This window comes from Hypomesus transpacificus, chromosome 8 (genome assembly GCF_021917145.1).
Source record: "Hypomesus transpacificus isolate Combined female chromosome 8, fHypTra1, whole genome shotgun sequence".
In the NCBI taxonomy this organism is placed as follows: Eukaryota; Metazoa; Chordata; class Actinopteri; order Osmeriformes; family Osmeridae; genus Hypomesus; species Hypomesus transpacificus.
In genome coordinates this window covers 4,566,785-4,584,645 of record NC_061067.1, presented here as the reverse complement: position 1 = coordinate 4,584,645, position 17,861 = coordinate 4,566,785, and the positions used below count along the sequence as shown (strand labels likewise).

At 45.2% G+C, this 17,861-nt stretch overlaps 1 protein-coding gene across 1 annotated transcript; it reads left to right on the top strand.

Moving 5' to 3' along the window:
• Positions 1–1,209: 1,209 nt before the first annotated feature.
• Positions 1,210–7,640, top strand: LOC124470418 (dermatan-sulfate epimerase-like protein). Its single transcript, XM_047024286.1, has one exon. The coding sequence runs from the start codon at positions 2,274–2,276 to the stop codon at positions 5,946–5,948; it is 3,675 nt and encodes a 1,224-aa protein (XP_046880242.1). The 5' UTR covers positions 1,210–2,273; the 3' UTR covers positions 5,949–7,640.
• Positions 7,641–17,861: the final 10,221 nt, after the last annotated feature.

Sequence of the window (17,861 nt, the reverse complement as noted above, 5' to 3'; positions counted from 1 at the left end):
ATGCTTTAAACATCCTGAACACAAGAGGACAGCCCAGGTATCCCTGGCTCGTCCACAAGCATGCTGAGAGGGGTCTGTGTTTGACACATTTTTGGAAAACAGGAGCTGCTGCATTGTTCATCCACTTTAATCTGACATGTTTAGCAAACGTCACTAGGCAACCAGTGCCAAGCAACAACCCTCAATACCCACTGTTCTGCTGCGGGCACAAACAGCGACATGGATGGTGATTATAATATGGGTTTACCTTGGCGACTGCCTGCTGTCCAATCATTTCATCTGCTGCTGCCCGACGTTAATTAAGATGCTCGGTTCCATTCAAGGAGTCTGAAACACATTATTTGATTATTTGATTGTGTCCTTTGGAAGTTGTTTTTCCAAGCCATATCTTTCCCTGCAGCAGGTTCGTGCTGTGTTTTGGGAAACAAAAGGGAATGGTACTGAAACAATAAATTAAAAAACCTTCGGGATGAAATATTGTTTTCCATTAGACAGCTCATCTCTGCTAATTAATTTTTGGGTAAGAGGAGTGAAGGGTTGAAGAATGAAGGATGGAGATGACAGGAATCAAAATGGTGTTCTGTTGGGGAGATACCTGCAGGCTGGGACATGAGTGCATGTATGTTTAAATCACGTCGGGAGGGGGGGGGGGGGGGGGGGGGGGGGGTTCCTGTTTGTGTGCATCTGCATTTGTTCATCTGGAATCCACCTCACATCTGTGGTGGATCCCTATAGAATTTGTGCATGCCAGGGAATGAGGAGGCTGAAACAGCAGAGTTAGACACTTCTCTACTGTGAAGCCACCAAGGAGCTCGAGCTGTTACACTGCTTTTGCACTGATAAATACTTTTACAAATCTACAAAAGGCAGTACCATTGTACCCATTCCTCCAAGGTTATTCAAATACAAAGATAACTGAGTCTGAACTGGGAAATACACATGCTTATAGCAAAACACGGAAGCATTATAGTCTACACAATTGTTAGTGTTGATACAAAAATGGCATTGGTCAATGGACTGTTACTCCTTGACAGTGAATTAACTGGCAGTTGTTGCAGTTCTCAATGCAATGTTCAATGACAATTTAGTGAGAGTGGAGGACTGGTGGCACAGGGAAATAAAAGAAAAGCTCCCGAAGACACGGCTCCCTCTACAGGTCGTAAACTGAACATTTTCCACTGAAAGCAGGAAAAAACAATCACACTGTGGAATACAGCAGGGAGGGCACATCAGTAGCGCGTCCGACCGCAAGATACATGTTCAACCGCAATAGTTATGTGATGCAATGTGTGACCCAGAGACAACGGGAGCCCAAATCATCTGAATATACGGATCAGACAAGTAAACGTTTTTATAGCCTTTCTAACCTCAATGGGAATATATTCCATGTTTGCAATGGACAAGGCACTGTCTCATTCTTTGAATACTAAAGAGTGATGAGAACTTTTCCTTTACAACTTCTATCACTCTTCAACACATACTACCGGATTAATGAAGCAAGTTTATTAACGGAGACAAAATTATCTTAAAATGGAAAACGACTAAATTATCGACTGAGAAAGAGAAGAGTCGGCTACAACCAGAGATAGTATACGGACTGTGGTAGGCTACCTAGACAGCTCGCAATGCTAGCAGCGGATATGCGTTGTTTACTGTGGTTTGTGGATGTAACAGCCCGACCAAGGAGAATAAGAAGCCTCTGGGTGGCCGTGATTGGACCGGACACTGACTGGGGCTGACTGATGACTGACTGTGTGTCCAGGAGGAAATGTTTTGGGAGAGAGATCAATACGAGTTTGCTGCTGCGCGCAGGAGAATATGCCAGTCTTTACATACTCTCACTAAATCTTTCTCTCCACAGTGAGGAGAGCCTTATGTCCTGTTGGATTTATAGATAGATACAACGATTACTTTTTCTCTCATACACAATGTTTTGGTTGCAGCTTCATGGCGTGTTTTATGTGATGCGTTGCCAATATAGGTGCTCAACTGCTCAACTTTATTTTTCTGCTGCGTTTCAACTCCAAATGGACATGGAAAGGTCGGCTGACTTGAACACTTTATTGTTGCAAAATTTCTTATAGTAATGAAATGTTAATTTTCTAGCAGCAAGGTTTGATGGACTGTTTATTGACACTAAACTAGAATATTATGCTTAAACATATGTCAAACGATCGAAATATGTCTCCTCAAGATATTTTTAATGCTTTGAAAAAAACCTTGAACTTATTGTTTCCAAGGGGAAGTATTTTTCATGCAGCTTTAAAAAAGGGATGATAATGAAGACAATAATGACATTGAAAATGCCTTTTACCATGACTATCAAAGTGATTCTGTATTCAGTGTTTTTACTGGCACTGTTGGCAGTGGGAACGGCATTCTCTGGAGTTTTCAACGGTTCAGAAAAACATATTTTCACAGATGACTTACTGCAGCTCAAGCTCACCCAGGGCAAGGCACCGGAGCATCGGAAACTCCAGTCTACAAACTCTCATCCTAACCTCTATTTCAGCCAAGCAGATGTACAGCTTCTGAGACAAAGGTCCACCACCACACACGGTCATATTTTCAAAGTCATCAGGGGCGCAGTCCTGACCATGCTATCAAATACACCCCTCTACATGCCACCTATGAAACACGATGAGTTTACCAGCAAGTGGAATGAGATTTACGGGAACAACCTGCCGCCTCTTGCCCTCTATTGCCTGCTATCCCCTGAGGACTCGGGTGCCCTCCAGTTCCTTCTCAAGTTCATGGATAGGATGGCTGATTACCCAGACTGGAAGGTGACCAGCGCTCCGAATGACGAGGTGCCCATGGCTCACTCTCTCACAGGGTTTGCCACTGCCTATGACTTCATCTACTCACTCCTGGACGAGCAGCGACGGAATGTTTACCTCAAGAAGATTCGCTCAGAGACGGAGAAGCTGTATGAGCTTTCTAAGTACAGAGGGTGGGGAAAGCAGTACCTCCAAAACCACCAAACCACCAACATATTAGCCATCATGACGGGCGCTTTAGTGATAGGCACACACGACGACCCAGAGTCGATGATTTGGAAACAGGTGTCGGTGAACTATATGGAGAAGACGATGTTCCTGCTGAATCACGTCGTGGACGGTTCCCTGGACGAGGGGGTTGCCTATGGGAGCTACACGGCCAAGTCCATCACGCAGTATGTGTTTCTGGCCCAGCGCCATTTCAACATCGATAACATGCAAAACAACTGGTTGCGTGGACACTTCTGGTTCTACTACGCCACTTTGCTGCCCGGCTTCCAGAGAACCGTTGGCATCGCTGACTCCAACTACAATTGGTTTTATGGCCCTGAGAGCCAGCTCATCTTCCTGGACACATTTGTTTTGAAGAACGGAACCGGCAACTGGCTGGCCCAGCAGATCAGGAAGCACCGGCCGAAGGATGGCCCCATGGGGCAGTCGTCGGCCCAGCGCTGGACTACCCTCTTCACTGAGTACATCTGGTACAACGCCCACCTGGCCCCGCAGCCTCCTCAGGGCTTTGGCAATGCAGGGATGCACATCTTCTCCAACTGGGGGGTGGTGACATACGGGGCGGGACTGCCTAATGGCCAGGGGAACACTTTTGTCTCCTTTAAATCGGGAAAGCTTGGTGGCCGAGCTGTGTATGACATAGTCCACGCCAAGCCGTACTCCTGGGTGGACGGATGGAACAGCTTCAACCCCGGGCACGAGCACCCTGACCAGAACTCATTCACCTTCGCTCCCAACGGGCAGGTGTTTGTGTCCGAGGCGTTGTACGGCCCTAAGTACAGCTACCTGAACAATGTGCTGGTTTTCAGCCCGTCCCCCACCAGCCAGTGTAACTCTCCCTGGGAGGGGCAGCTGGGGGAGTGTGCAAAGTGGTTACGCTGGACCGACGCCGGGGTGGGTGACTCTGCGGGGGAGGTGATTGCTGCCTCCTCACACAGAGACACCATGTTTGTGAGCGGGGAGGCGGCGCCTGCTTACTCCCCTGCCATGAGACTGAAGAGCGTGTACCGAGCTCTGGTGCTGCTCGACTCCCAGACGCTGCTGGTGCTGGACCACGTGGAGAAGTGGGACGACTCACCCGTGACCTCGCTCAGCGCCTTCTTTCACAATTTGGACATTGACTTCAAGTATGTGCCCTTTAAGTTCATGGACAGGTATAACGGAGTGTTGATGGACGTGTGGGACGCCCATTATAAGATGTTTTGGTTTGACACGGAGGGGAGCAGCCCTGTTACTAGAATACAGGAGGCAGAACAGGCTGCTGAGTTTAAGAAAAGGTGGACTCAGTATGTCAACGTCACGTTCCCTATCAGAGGACTTGTAGCCAGAGTAGCCTACATAATGCATGGACCTCACGTCAAAGTGTCAAACTGCAGATTTATAGACAACAGCAAAAATGGAGTAAGACTCTCTCTAATCATCAACAACACAGAGAAGATTGTGTCCGTTGTGACAAACTATAAAGATATAGGCGCCCGTTTAAGTTATTTAGGCTTTGGGGGTCACGCCAAAGTAGAGGACAGACATCAGATGGTTCGCTTCGGCTTGGGAACGGAGCTTGTCCCCAAACAAATCCCGACTGACAATCAGCTGTTTGATTTTGGATTCACAGTCAACGTGATAGCGGGAGCAATACTGTGCGTGGCGATAGGTTTCCTGACACTGCAGAGGAAGTTCTACGTGTGTTTCAGCAGACTCATGCGCTACGCCCTCCTGTCCGTGCTCACGTTATGGATCGCCGAGCTGCTCTTTGTGTCCAGCAGCTGTGACCAGCTCCTTTGCGGGGTCAAGTGGAAAGGAGCGAGCGCCAACCCAGATGTCAACAAACAAATCAGACTTTATGACCAACATCGTTTTCTCCTGCCTACCGTTGTCATAACAACCCTGCCTGGCTCCGGCTCCGACATCCTCAAGCACCTTTTCCACAACACTTCCGACTTCCTTTACCTACGCATACCCACGGAGCACCTGGACATCCCAGAGACGGAGTTCGAGTTCGACTCCCTGGTGGACGCTTGCGAGTGGTCCAGGTCGGACGCGGTGCGTGGACACTTCAAGATCATCCAGGGCTGGCTGCACTCTCTGGTCCACAACACCAAGCTCCACCTCCAGAACATCCAGCTGGTGGAGAGCAGCCGGGTGAAGCCTCCCTCAAGGGCCGGGCCCTCCAGGGACCGCAGGAGGAGGGCCCGGAAGAGGGAGCCTGCCGCCGAGCTCAAAGGCAAGCTGAGGGCCAGTCTAGACCGGGACGCGGAGTACGTGAGGGAGATGAGACGCCACGTCGCGGAGTACCCTAACGCCCGTGTGGTCCTCAACATGCGGAGCGGCAGCTGGGCATTGAAACTACCCTTCATCCAGGAAGTGGTGGGCCCGGCCATGAGAACCATCTATCTGGTCCGGGACCCCAGGGCATGGATCTATCTCATGCTTTACAACAGCAAACCCAGCCTGTACTCCTTAAAGAACATCCCGCAGCACCTGTCCTTGATGTTCAAGGAGGATGCTTCCAGGGAAGGATGCCCGACTTCAGCCCCGGAGTTTAAGATGATCCGGAGGCTTCTCTCCCACTCTGAAGAGAACGCTGTCCTGATACTAGCCCACCTGTGGCTGGCCCACACCAGTGCAGCTCTGCGTGTGAGTGGGTCCATGTCTCGGGAGTCCAACCTCCAGGTGAGGTTTGAGGACGTGGTCAACTTCCCCCAGGAGACGGCAGAGAGGATCCACTCCTTCTTGGGGGTTCCTGTCTCGCCCTCGGCCCTCAATCAGCTCATGTTCACCACCTCCACAAACTTGTATAACCTGATGTATGAGGGGGACATATCACCAGCCAATATTGACATATGGAGGCAGAATATGCCCGGTAAGGACATTAGGCTGATAGAAGAGACGTGTGGGATTGTAATGAAGCAGCTGGGCTACTCCAGGTTTGTCAGTTAACAAAACAAAACTCTGCCCGATAAACTCTTACAGCTCAGCTGAAGGGAAGTTGAAGATGTTTGTATCTGCCAATCTTTGATCTTGGTGTGATCTCTTGTTGTATTTTGCACTGATGACTGACAATGTAATGGTACATGTAATGTTTTAATCACAAAAGTAAAATGATATAAAGACAGAAGGAAATGGTAGTTTTATCACACCTTTGTTCCCCCTTGGATTCTATGACATTGTATGTGAGGTGTTACACTCAAACGTTTGCAAGTGAGGATGTTTTACATTAAAATGAGTTGAGGGGATATGAAAGGGGAAACATGTATAGTTAAACATGCCTTTCCCCTGTCACCCACACTCAGTGCCCCCAGGACATTCAAAACACTCTGAGTAAGATCTTTGAAGTCTTAACATCTAGCAGTTATCTCTTAAAAGGTTTTCAAAATACTACAGTATCTAGGTTGATTATTTGTGTACATCTGTTAGCAGATAGCAGAAGTGGAGCTTCATTGTTTGACTATAAATATATATGGATAATGATGTGGATTGTATTTTCATAGACTGTAAACGTATACCTGTCGTGTGGCAAACATACCATCAAGGAGTTGTGTTTGAAGTTCAAATAAGACATGACAGGACAGGTGGCTTAGCACTTTTGCAAGGAGTTTCCTCGATTGTGTGAGAAATTCTGTGCATAATTATTTGTAAAGCCTCTCATGTCAAGTTCACTCTATGTAGCCATTAGCTTGAATGCATAATGTCGGATGGAATTTCCTAGACTAAAAGGAATTCTCAAAGTCTTTATGATTCACGAAGGCACACATCCCAAAGGGGAGCAGCGAAATGAATATTATTGTAACCCCCTTTAGCATGTATTGAACTAGATCAGAGGAAAGAGCTCAGTAGGGATCAGGCTATGCTAACTGTCAGCCTTGACACATTTTCAGTCTGAGCCATTGCAACACGTCCCCCACAGCTACCCACAGTAATCTCCAAAACGTCATAACCGAAGCTCACCCTATGTTTTTATAGCTGTCTTATCTTCATCATTGAGGCCTGGAAGAAATGCAAATGGCATAAGTTTCCATTTCCTGTTGCTCTAAATCAGATACTCGATGATCTTTCAGGCCTTTGTCTTAAAACTATTCTGCAGACACCAGACCGCACAAGGGATGAATATCAAGTTTACTGAAATGAAGTTCCGGTTTATTGAAAGAGACATTTTTTGCCACAAAATGTGAGCGAAATGTTTGCCTTTAAGTGTACATTTACCGAATGCTTTCTTCAAACATGATTATATATTTGCATAATTATTTTGGTGGATATGGTGATGTTCAGAAACTGTCATTATATTTGTGAACAAAAACATTTTTTTCACTGCCTGACTGGCCTGTTTTCAACTCAACACTGAGACCCTTGACTGCTTGGAAAACCTGTTTGATGTTGTGGTCTTTGAATGTGTGTAGACTTGGCAGATATGCTTTCACTTTGTTGTTGCAATCCTGTTACCAACTCTGTTTCGTATACTGTATGCTTGTGGGGATATGTTTCCTTGCTTCTGTGGCCTTGAATTACAAATATTTCTTGACATCTATTTTCTGTGTGTTACAAAGCAAAATGCAGAGGCATTGTATAGAAAAATAATAAATTCATAAATATATCAAAAATCAGTGATCGTTCAGATCCATTACATGATTTGTGTGGATTTTTAGTAGACAGGGTATATTAATCAACATATAGTGGTAGAATTGTGTTCTTTTTTCATCACTTGGATAGTGACAGACCTAATGTAATCACTGTACGGATGCCTCACTATTTTACTGGGAAGGGTTGACAGACGTCTTAACTGCCCATATAGTGGACCTGCATGAAAAGGAAGGACCATAAAAAAAATCTGTTAAGAGTTGTTCATGTCATCTCTTCCCTTAACAAGCACCCAGGCATATAAAAAATGTCCTAACTGATGCATGGCCAGACTCAGCCAGGCTTCTGTACCCTCACTCCCAGCCTCTCTCCCTGTCTCTTTCTCTTGTCTCTCTCTCTGTCTCTCTCTTTCTCTGTGAGTCACTTGTTTTATTACTCATTTGTTTCTTGATCCCAGAGAGTTGGTTAAATGCATCCCTCTATTAATTCCTCTCCCAGCCAAGGAAATGTCATTTACACACAATTACTCACTCCAGGGTACTGTACACGTCAACAGTACAATACAGAAGTATTGCCTTTCTTAGGGTGCACTTCAGTTCACAAAAGGCATATTGCTCTTCTGTGGAGTTCCCCCTACAATGATCTGAATGCAAAACCGTTGTGACTGGCATTTAATGTTGCTGTTATAATAGCCTTCCGAAACTCATTATTCCTTTGCCTAAAAAAGTCTACCAGAGATATGTTTCATAACCCAAGCTACCGGTTATATAAATTCTTCTAAAATGTCTTGTCTTGCTTTGCCATTTGTTAGCTAGAGGTATCCCTATAGTGTTTGTTTCATTCTGCTCCCTTACCTATCTTTTCATATCCACCAAGACAAATTACATAACTATAAACTATTTGATCTCTCTGATTACAGAGTGTGTCAGATAGATAACTAATCTGTAGCAGGGGAAATAAGGAGAAGAATTAAGGTTATTGTGTAAAATGTTATAAAATGAAACTGTATAGGATAACTCCACACATAATAATCATGTTTCTGATCCAACTACTCAGGATTAATAAATAGTACAGCACACCCATCGAGAAACACAAAGAAACACCACTACAAAACCAGAATGAAATGAATAAACAAGCAGCAGAAAAAACAAGGGGCCAGAGGACGATTAACAATACATGATTTAAAAAAATAGGTACATCGTCTAACAGTTACTACTATTGCATCTGGACGAGAGGATTCACACAGTATCACGCTGGAGACTAGAGGTTAACCGGACGGAACAGAGGACTCGATTTCAGCTGAGTTGCCATCGTCCTCCCTGTGCTATCTGTATCCACGGCTCCCAAGGATCCCTCCCTGGAGAGAGTGTCTGTCTCACAGCGCCATGTCTCCTGCCAAGGCTCATTAATTAACCTTTACTGCAGTCACCATCAGTCACACCACATTCTGCTTTTCTAGGGAGGGCATTGTTCGACGGCTATGATGTGCCACAGAATTAACCTATCAATGCAAGAGAGGGAGAGAAAGAGTGAGATTGCTGGTAACGTTGGCATTGCTCACAGTTTGAGCAATCTGAAGACATGGTGGGAATGAATGAGAATTGCTTTAGGAGCCTCACTTGGAGATCTGGAGACGCGTGCCCTTGGGGAGGGGACAAGAAAAATAGGGATGGAGGCAAGTTAGTTGGAAATAAAATATCATTTTCTGTTGACAAGGTGTAGGCAGATGGCTAAGCCACTATACCCTCCCCCCCCCCCTCCTCCTCATCCCCCCTCCACACACATTCACACATTCTGGGTCATTTTCAACTTACAAATAGTAATGGCATGAAAGTAGATCTGTGCAAATGTTTTCCCTGCTGACACCACTCTGTTTGGCTATGGGATGGCGTGAGCCCGGATCAATCTGATTGGTATTAATGTGAGCTGACTGGGGAGGAAATACAGGGCATTGTCAATTTACAACAGAGGACGAGCTTCATCTGTTGTGAAAATGGAATCCTTCATGGCAATAAAGCAAAGCGTCACACACTAATGAAGTTGATCCACAGGATTCAAGGTTCATCTGAAACCGAGGGGAAATCATAGAGGATAGAATGTTTTGTATTTCACTACAAGGTTACTTGTCAGTTGTCGACATACAGTCGTAGCATGCCCAATATATAACTAAAATATTTGTTTTTCTTGAGGAAGCAGTTGATGTAAATTATGGTATTTGTTTTGGATTGGAATATGTATTTGTGGTGAGTGATGGTGTAGAAGAATATACTTTTATTAGAGTGAAGTGGTTGCTTCTCCATTCTATCCATTACCAGTGAAATTCATCCATGATTGACAGATTTGATTGTTTAGTCTCAAGTATTAAAAGTGAGAATTGCTGCCATTGTAGACAAGCTTGACACGTGATATTAAAGATAGCTATCTGTCATCTGTGTTGGTAAGAGCTTTTTCTTTTATCTCCCCAGATCTGATGGAAGATGCATGACAATAATTGAACTTGCATCTCTAACTGTTGTTTACATTCAGCATTATCACAGCAACAACAACTTAAAAATGCTAAGTATACTTATTTGTCAAATATATATTTTGAATCTGAAAGATTTTATTTGACCTTTCCAGCTCAAGTTTCACATCTGGCCCTTAACTGAAAACATCTTCTTTCTGCTGCTTAGCACTACACATACGCTATGATATGGATTGAGATTTGGCTTTTGAAGGGAAACCCTTTTACTTCCTCTCAACCTTTTAGTTCTTCTTAACCTCTTAGTTTCTATGAATTTATCTTACTACAGTCAAGGTTAAGTTGTCTCACTCAACAGCCAGGCTGAACCTTGCTCATGTCAGGCTATACATTGGGGGGCCTTTGTGAATGTGGTTTACATTTACATTTAGTCATTTAGCAGACGTTCTTATCCAGAGTGACTTACAGTAAGTACAGGGACATTCCCCGAGGCAAGTTGGGTGAAGTGCCTTGCCCAAGGACACAACATAATTTGACCAGGAATCAAACCAGCAACCGTCTGATTACTAGCACAATTTCCTAACCGCTCAGCCATCTTACCCCAACTTTAAACTTGCCTCTGTCTCCAGTTTCAACCCCTGCGGCTCGTCCACAAATGCTAACCAAGCACAAAGGGCCGCTGTGACGTGTTTATAAACATCAACTCTCGCTCTGTTGACAGACGGCTTCAGCTGCCGCCTAACAATGTTAGCGCAAATTGGACTTGACCCGTTCTGTTGGAAAACGACTTTGTTCAACAAGAGAGGCCGATATTGTGAGTTAATGAGCTGTTTCGGTCTATTACGAGGCTACGCTGCGCTACAGTAGCTCAACCTCAGAGCTGTTGGGTTTTTTTTCTGAGGTGAGGGACAGTTTCCAGCTGGCGTGCGGACAGACAGACGGGAGAAGCTGTTCCTGGATGACAGACTCAGTACTCGTTCATTACGGGAAGATCAGGAAACCAAAACCCTCTGTCACAGCACGACTGTGGCCGCTGCTCGCCCCCAAGGTCTGAAAGACGTCAGTACTCAGCCACTCATGTTTTATTGGCTAGAGTAATACTATTGGCAGGAGAGATAAATATGTGTCTCAAATTGTTGTCGTTTTCCTGGCTGTGTTCCATCCTGAATAATGTAATTAGGCATGAATCAATGAATCTGAACTTGGTATGATTTGATTTAAATGTTGGCGGAGGAGCGTTGTGTAACAGTCCCTGTCTGGCTCCGTCAGGCTGGATGTACAGTGGCTGTGTCATAGTGGCACCTTTGATAGTGCTTTAGCTAAGAACCTGGCAGACATTAGAATGAAGATATTGCCACGGTGAAAGCTTAAGAAATGTTATGTCCCCATAAGCCCATCCACAGTACGACAAGCTCTCTATCTTTCTTGGTACGCTACATGTGGTGAAAGATTACTTTTACCAGATAAGAAATTGACCAGGAAACCTGAGGTGGGGAGGGAATCGTGAACAAGGAGTTTAGGAGGTAAGCTGCTCATTACTGTACAGCTTTGTATCATCCTCCTACCCTGCCACCCAATCAGACTACTCACCATCTAGCATGAACCTCAGGTGTCATGCCAGGCAAGCAGAGATCACCAAAATTGTGACTTTTTGATTCCTAACGAGACATATTTCATGATGATGTTTCCTCAGTGGAAACATTTGGTCTGTTTGTGGCCTTTTCAGGACACATGAAACAGCACATGCCCTCCAGTAGGGACCTGCAAGCTTAACCCAGAAAAGGCAAGCCACCATATGTTATAAACCTGTCTAAACCAGTCTATTAAACACTGCATCCTACCTGTTAATAGATTTACTGATAGGAAATTGTAATTTCTTCAATAGATTCTTTTAAATTTTCTAAGACACCAGTTAAGGGAAGGTTATTCAGTTACCCTGGACAATTTCTGGTATACTAACTGGGAGAAAAAGGCCTGTATTAGCAGGAATCTGCAGCATTGTCCCTGACTAAGGCATTCCAGAGCTCACTTAAAACGGAGGCCGCCATTTCCCCAAACACACCTTCTGACAGCCTTGTTTTATTGTGAAAGAGTCGTCTTAGCAACATTGACAGGTTGGTGAGAGACTGGGGGTGGGTCCTCTTGCACCCCCCTCCTCCCCAGTGAGGTTTAGCTGGAGAGAGGAAGCCAGATGGCCCGATTCTGTGCTCATCTGCTTCAAGTCCTGGGAGACAGCCTATCTGCTCTACTCCTGGCTACATATGCAGGCACAGCACGGCAAACACACCACCAACTGATATTGAGAGAGACAAGGCCAATGCAATCCTGCACCTATCCCAGTGAGAAAGTGTATCTAGGATGTTTTTTTTATGATTGTCATCCCGTATTGTGGTTTTTCATACCCGGCAACACAATAGCACAGGTGTTGTGTGTGTTGTTCTGCCTGCTGTGCAAAGGGACTCATGGGATGTGTGTGTTCATGCTCAGTGTTAGAACAAAATGACAAGATCAAAAGAAAAAAATGTGATGTGTTATGTCCTTGATATGGTAGACGTGTCACCGCGGCAATGCAGAGGGATGATCCGATGACAGTGGTAATAGCTTTGGAGAAGATGTGTTGGACGGTACACCATGACTTGAATCTAGAACCGAATAAGATGGATGAAAGCTTCCAACTGCTTGGCTGTATCCATCATTTTATACAGAACCCAAATTGAGAATTTGATCAGGAGAGAGATGTTGAAGGTCAAGTATTTATCTTGTTGTCGTTTAGGCTCTTCGTCTTCTTTTTGTGGTTGTGATAAATGAGCAGCTCTATTCTAGTTGGTCTGTTTGTGAAACTTAAACCTGAAGGCCAAAAAAGGAGCTTTTGTTCTGTAATGTTATGCTCAAATTGATTGTGTGTGAATGAATTGCAGCTCAAAAGGTCTTTCCAGCTTCAACTTCAGCCTCTCTAATCTCTACTCTCTTTCCCCAGATGTCCTTCCTTCTAGGGCACAGTCTGATATATGCTACATTGTTCAAATTCTTGCTATGTACTAGGGGGTAAAGAAAACAACATCATCACAGATCATACAGTTCATGTGTCCTGAGTCTGGAGCTTGAGGACCCTCCATGGAAACATACTCAAGATGACCTATCACCTTAGCTGAACAGGTGCCAAACTAAACATTAATCCTATCAGTGTTCCAACCTTGCGTAACCTCATTGCATTTGCTGTGTTTTTGCAGTAAACTGTTTGAATTCCCTCGCCTGGCTGTGCCTTTCATGTATGGGCTCTCTGCATGTCTCCCAAACATGATATCAAATGCAAACACCTCCTTATGTCACAGCAAATCTCTGATTTTAATAATTCATCCATCGTGCCGAGCAGGGGTGCTTGAATAATGGCCAGCTACAGACATGACAACCCCTGTCTGTTCACTCCTCAGTCCCCCCCCCCCCCTCTTTCTCTCTCTTTCTTTCTCTCTCTCTCTCTCTCTCTCTCTCTCTCTCTCTCTCTCTCTCTCTCTCTCTCTCTCTCTCTTCTCTCTCTCTCTCTCTCTCTCTCTCTCTCTCTCTCTCTCTCTCTCTCTCTCTCTCTCTCTCTCTCACACACACACACACACATGCACACACATGCGCGCACACACACATGCACATGTACAGGTACATCCATGCACACACACCAACTGCAGTGTGGGAGAGACCACATAGCTCTTCCCCCTGGTTCTGTGGATGTTTGTTGACTGTCATCCATGCATCCTTTGGCTTCCAGGGATTGGCAGGTCCTCCTTAGGGCAGGAATGATGCTGTCTCCCTAATGAGGGCCTTTGGTTGCCGTGACATTTTTTCTGAGCGGCGACTATGGGGGAAGTAATGTGTAGATCATGTCCCTGTAGCGGTGGCGTCTCATTAAGGGCCCGGACTGGAGTGATTGGCTGCGTTGCATTATTGATGAGGGACCAATGGAGGCTCTGATTAATTGAAAAAGTCCTTGGTGCCGGGAGAGGAGAGATGTGTGAGTGCATTTCCTGTGTGAGCAGCCTCATCACTTCAGCCCACAATTGGGCAAAATAGGAGTGCATTACGTGTAAAACAGAGGCTGACGCATGCGTGTTACACACACATGCACACACTCTTATAATGATCTGCCTTCTATATTTATGGAATCCTGCAGCTCACACACTGTGTTGGGATGAAACGGATGGTGGAAGGAGAGCGACGGGGAGGGCTGGACGTCAGCGGGCTGAACAGATGAATTCTGAGAGGAGTGAGAGTAGGAGAGGGGCAGTTATGGTGCTCAACCAGCCCAGCTGTATGTCGCCAGGCACCTGCGACACATGGAGGGTAAATAAATTATAAAGCTGTCAAGAGACGAACCACAGGACAAAGATGGATTAGCAAAAGCAATCAAAAGCTAACAAAGCTGAACCGGGAGAAAGGTGGGGGTGGTGTTGCTTGGGGTGGAAGGGGTGGTTGTTAGAGTACTTCCATTATCTTGTTGCTTTTTGAGGGCTTGTCTACATACTAATATTTAAGTGTCCTCACTGAACTTCACAACCAGCACTTGGAATTCTGACAGAAATTTCTCCAACGAAGGTGGAGTATAACAACGGATCTTGGTACTGTGATCTATACATACTGTCTATGAGAGCTCTATTATTCAGTACAGCAAAGACTACAGAGAGAATAAGTTAATTACTGAGAACCTTCTAAAAAGAAAGTTGACGTCATCCATATCTTTGAAAATCTCACTGTAACTTCAGTGAACATATTCTCTTTTAACCCTCTTTAACTTAAACACTTAGAGATGTTGGGAAAACACATGGGAGATGCCGTACACAAGGGCCCTTGACGATGACTACGGTCAGGTTCATTGGAGAGCGCTAAGGCGGGGTTCTTCTAGGGAGGAACTTCTGGAGCTTGTTCGGATCATTCCTTAAGATCTGTATCTTTTTGGAGACACAGTTGACCTCAGATAAAGTCTGCAGCAGGGTGATCCAGAGGGCTGTGGCCTTGTGGTGACGGGTTCCAGCCTGAATTACAGGTCTGGATAGAAAACCACCAATAACATCCATCTCTCGTCCTTGTCTGCCTGCCGAGATGTTAAGTTAGCAAGATTTTAATTGATAGATGTAGAAAATGTGTCTCTTTCTCTCTCCATTGCTCCATTTCTCTCTCCTCGATCTTTTTCTCATTTTCTCATCCTTTCTATGTACACTGTATGACTGCCACTGAAGATGAGATGCAAGCTGACTAGATGTATCAGACGTGAATGTTTTTACTCTGTGTTCATTCGATCCTTTCTTTCTCATGTAAACACCATTGATTGTAGATAATAGCTCATTCTACAGGAAATCAATCGGATCCCCTTTTAAGATTGCTGCTTTGTCTGGTTGCTGTGCTGGTAATGGTGTTTACCGTGTAGAAAATAGCCCAGCCTTGCTAAATGAGAATCCTGTCGCCTCCCCTGATAACTTGCTGAACTTAATTTGGCATCTCTGGAACATTAGTTTTGCTATGTTGTTTTGTTTCTGTGTGAATGTTGGTGTTGGTGTGCATTGCTTTCAAGAATGACTCAATGTTAAAACATACAAACATTTGACTGAGAAATACAAAGGTGCCTGTATGTGCCAGGCATCAGGAGATGATGCGACGTTCTACAATAGAGAGCTACCAAAAAGCACAGCAGAGTTTTTCCTGCAAACTATGTGAGAAAGCAACACTTTCTTATGTGCGATCACAGTTGGTTAGATCAGCGACTGCAGTCTTATTTGGTCATGTAAAGTTGTCAAGTGCTCCTGACTGAATAACAAACATCTCTCTGAACATCTGTTGGCTGTATGTTATCTTTGTTTTCTCAATTCACTATGAACACAGTTCTCTGACTTTCAAGCCTATTTCCAGTGGAAACAGAACAAACATTCTTCCACAAAAGGTTCGAATCGAACTAGTTGCTTCTAAGAGAAGCAACTAGACGCGACACTAGCTCTGCCTTAATTGTTATGACCTCACCAGAACCAAGGTTTTTTTAATGCAGACCCCGAGCCAAAACCCCACTCAAAAGATTAGTCATCTTGACGAAAAAAGAACAACAACTCCTGATGGAACTGCAGGGGATCTATGCCTGCTAGATCACTCTTTAATGTCATTCCTGATGATTGGCCGTGCCTGCCTCCCAGGTCAGTATAATTGCAGGCTATCTCGTCTGCCGGGGGAGATGTCAATATCAAACCAGTCAGTTTCCCCGCTCTGCATGCCAACATGGCCGCTCATCAGGCTTATTGGCAAGGACTTTCAGGGTAATGTTGCACTGGAAGAGAGAATGAAAACACCTCAGGGTTGGTGAAAATTCAAATTAGTAGAAGTCAATATTTAGCAAGTGTTTGCATTGACCATAACTGTCCCTTTGAAGACTTGAGTTGCAAGAGCACAGTGGTTTGAATCATTGCACCACAAAGAGCCATGCAGTCATAGCCTACTGCAGGAGAACCATGTGATTCAGACACCAGTAATCCAGGGTATCATGTCTCCGCAGACATGTTCATCCATATGCAGTGGAGACCTGATCCCTCGCTCAGCGAGCGTCTATGACACCACCTCAGTGTGATTCTAGAACACTGCTGAGGCGAGACCTTCTTCTGCTTCCTGACCAGGATCCAGTTTCACAGGAGATTTGCGGTGCAGTCAGGAAGTAAACAGAGCGTTTCACAAGGCCTGCAGCTGGGCGGGGAGAGGGAGAGGGGGATGAAGCTATGCAGAACTTATGTTTCACTCGCCTTTTTATCATCCACACAAAACTGCAGACAACCCTCAACCTTTCATACACACACACACACACAAACACACACATGCATACACACCTCTGTGCAAGTGTGTATGCAGAGTCTTCACACACTGAATCCAGAACAGAAAGGTACACACACCTGGGTATAGTGTCTCTGTTCGCATTACCTGGGGAAGCTATGTAATCCTCTACATAAGTAAAAAAAAAAATGCATCCTAGCAGGTTCACACCAGGAACCACATTATAAGTGCCAGCAAATGCTTTATTTTTCTGAGTTTTAACGCAGGGCCAACTGAATGTACGATAAAGCCAATGTACTTCCGATAGAAGCATATAACAGGCTAGCTTTCCAGGATTCTATCGGGCAAAGAAAAAGCCATTTCAATATTTCTTCTTCTCCTTTAAGCAGACTTAAACTAGGGAATACAGTCTAATCCATGTCCATGACCCCATGAAAAAGACAGACCTTTGCTCTCCAGAAACCCTGATACATGTGACGCGACAATGCCTCCCCGGGTGGAATGAGTGGGAGGCATCCAACACAGGGGCAAGTGGCATTTATCTCTTGCAGGCTGCAGCCAGAAGAGGCCCCCCCCCACCCTCCCCCTTTTGTCCTCCCCTTCCTCCCCCACTGCCTCACTCCCCACACCTGTGCCTCCACCCCCCCCCCCCCCCCAGTGCCCTCCCTCCTCTTTCTGGGTCGGTTTGCAGTGCCAAAACAGGAGCAAGGCGGTCCCTCCTCATCTCCGCCAGCTCTGATCTAATGCTCATTCTCCTAGCCTTTGTAGTGTTCCAGCTGTGTGGCTCTATAGAGATAAGACACCTGCATCGATTCCCAATACAACCCCTGGCACAGCGAGCACAACACGTCTGGCCGGACATTCTAATCATAACTTCAACACACAATTGCTCTCCTGCACCCATCCTTCCAATGCTGTCTGCCACGATCCAACGACAGTTGTAAAGGTGTTGGATGCAGAGATGTCTTCTCTGGACTGTGTGAAAGGTTTTTAGACGTCTTTTTTTAATGTCATATTGACGTGCTTGA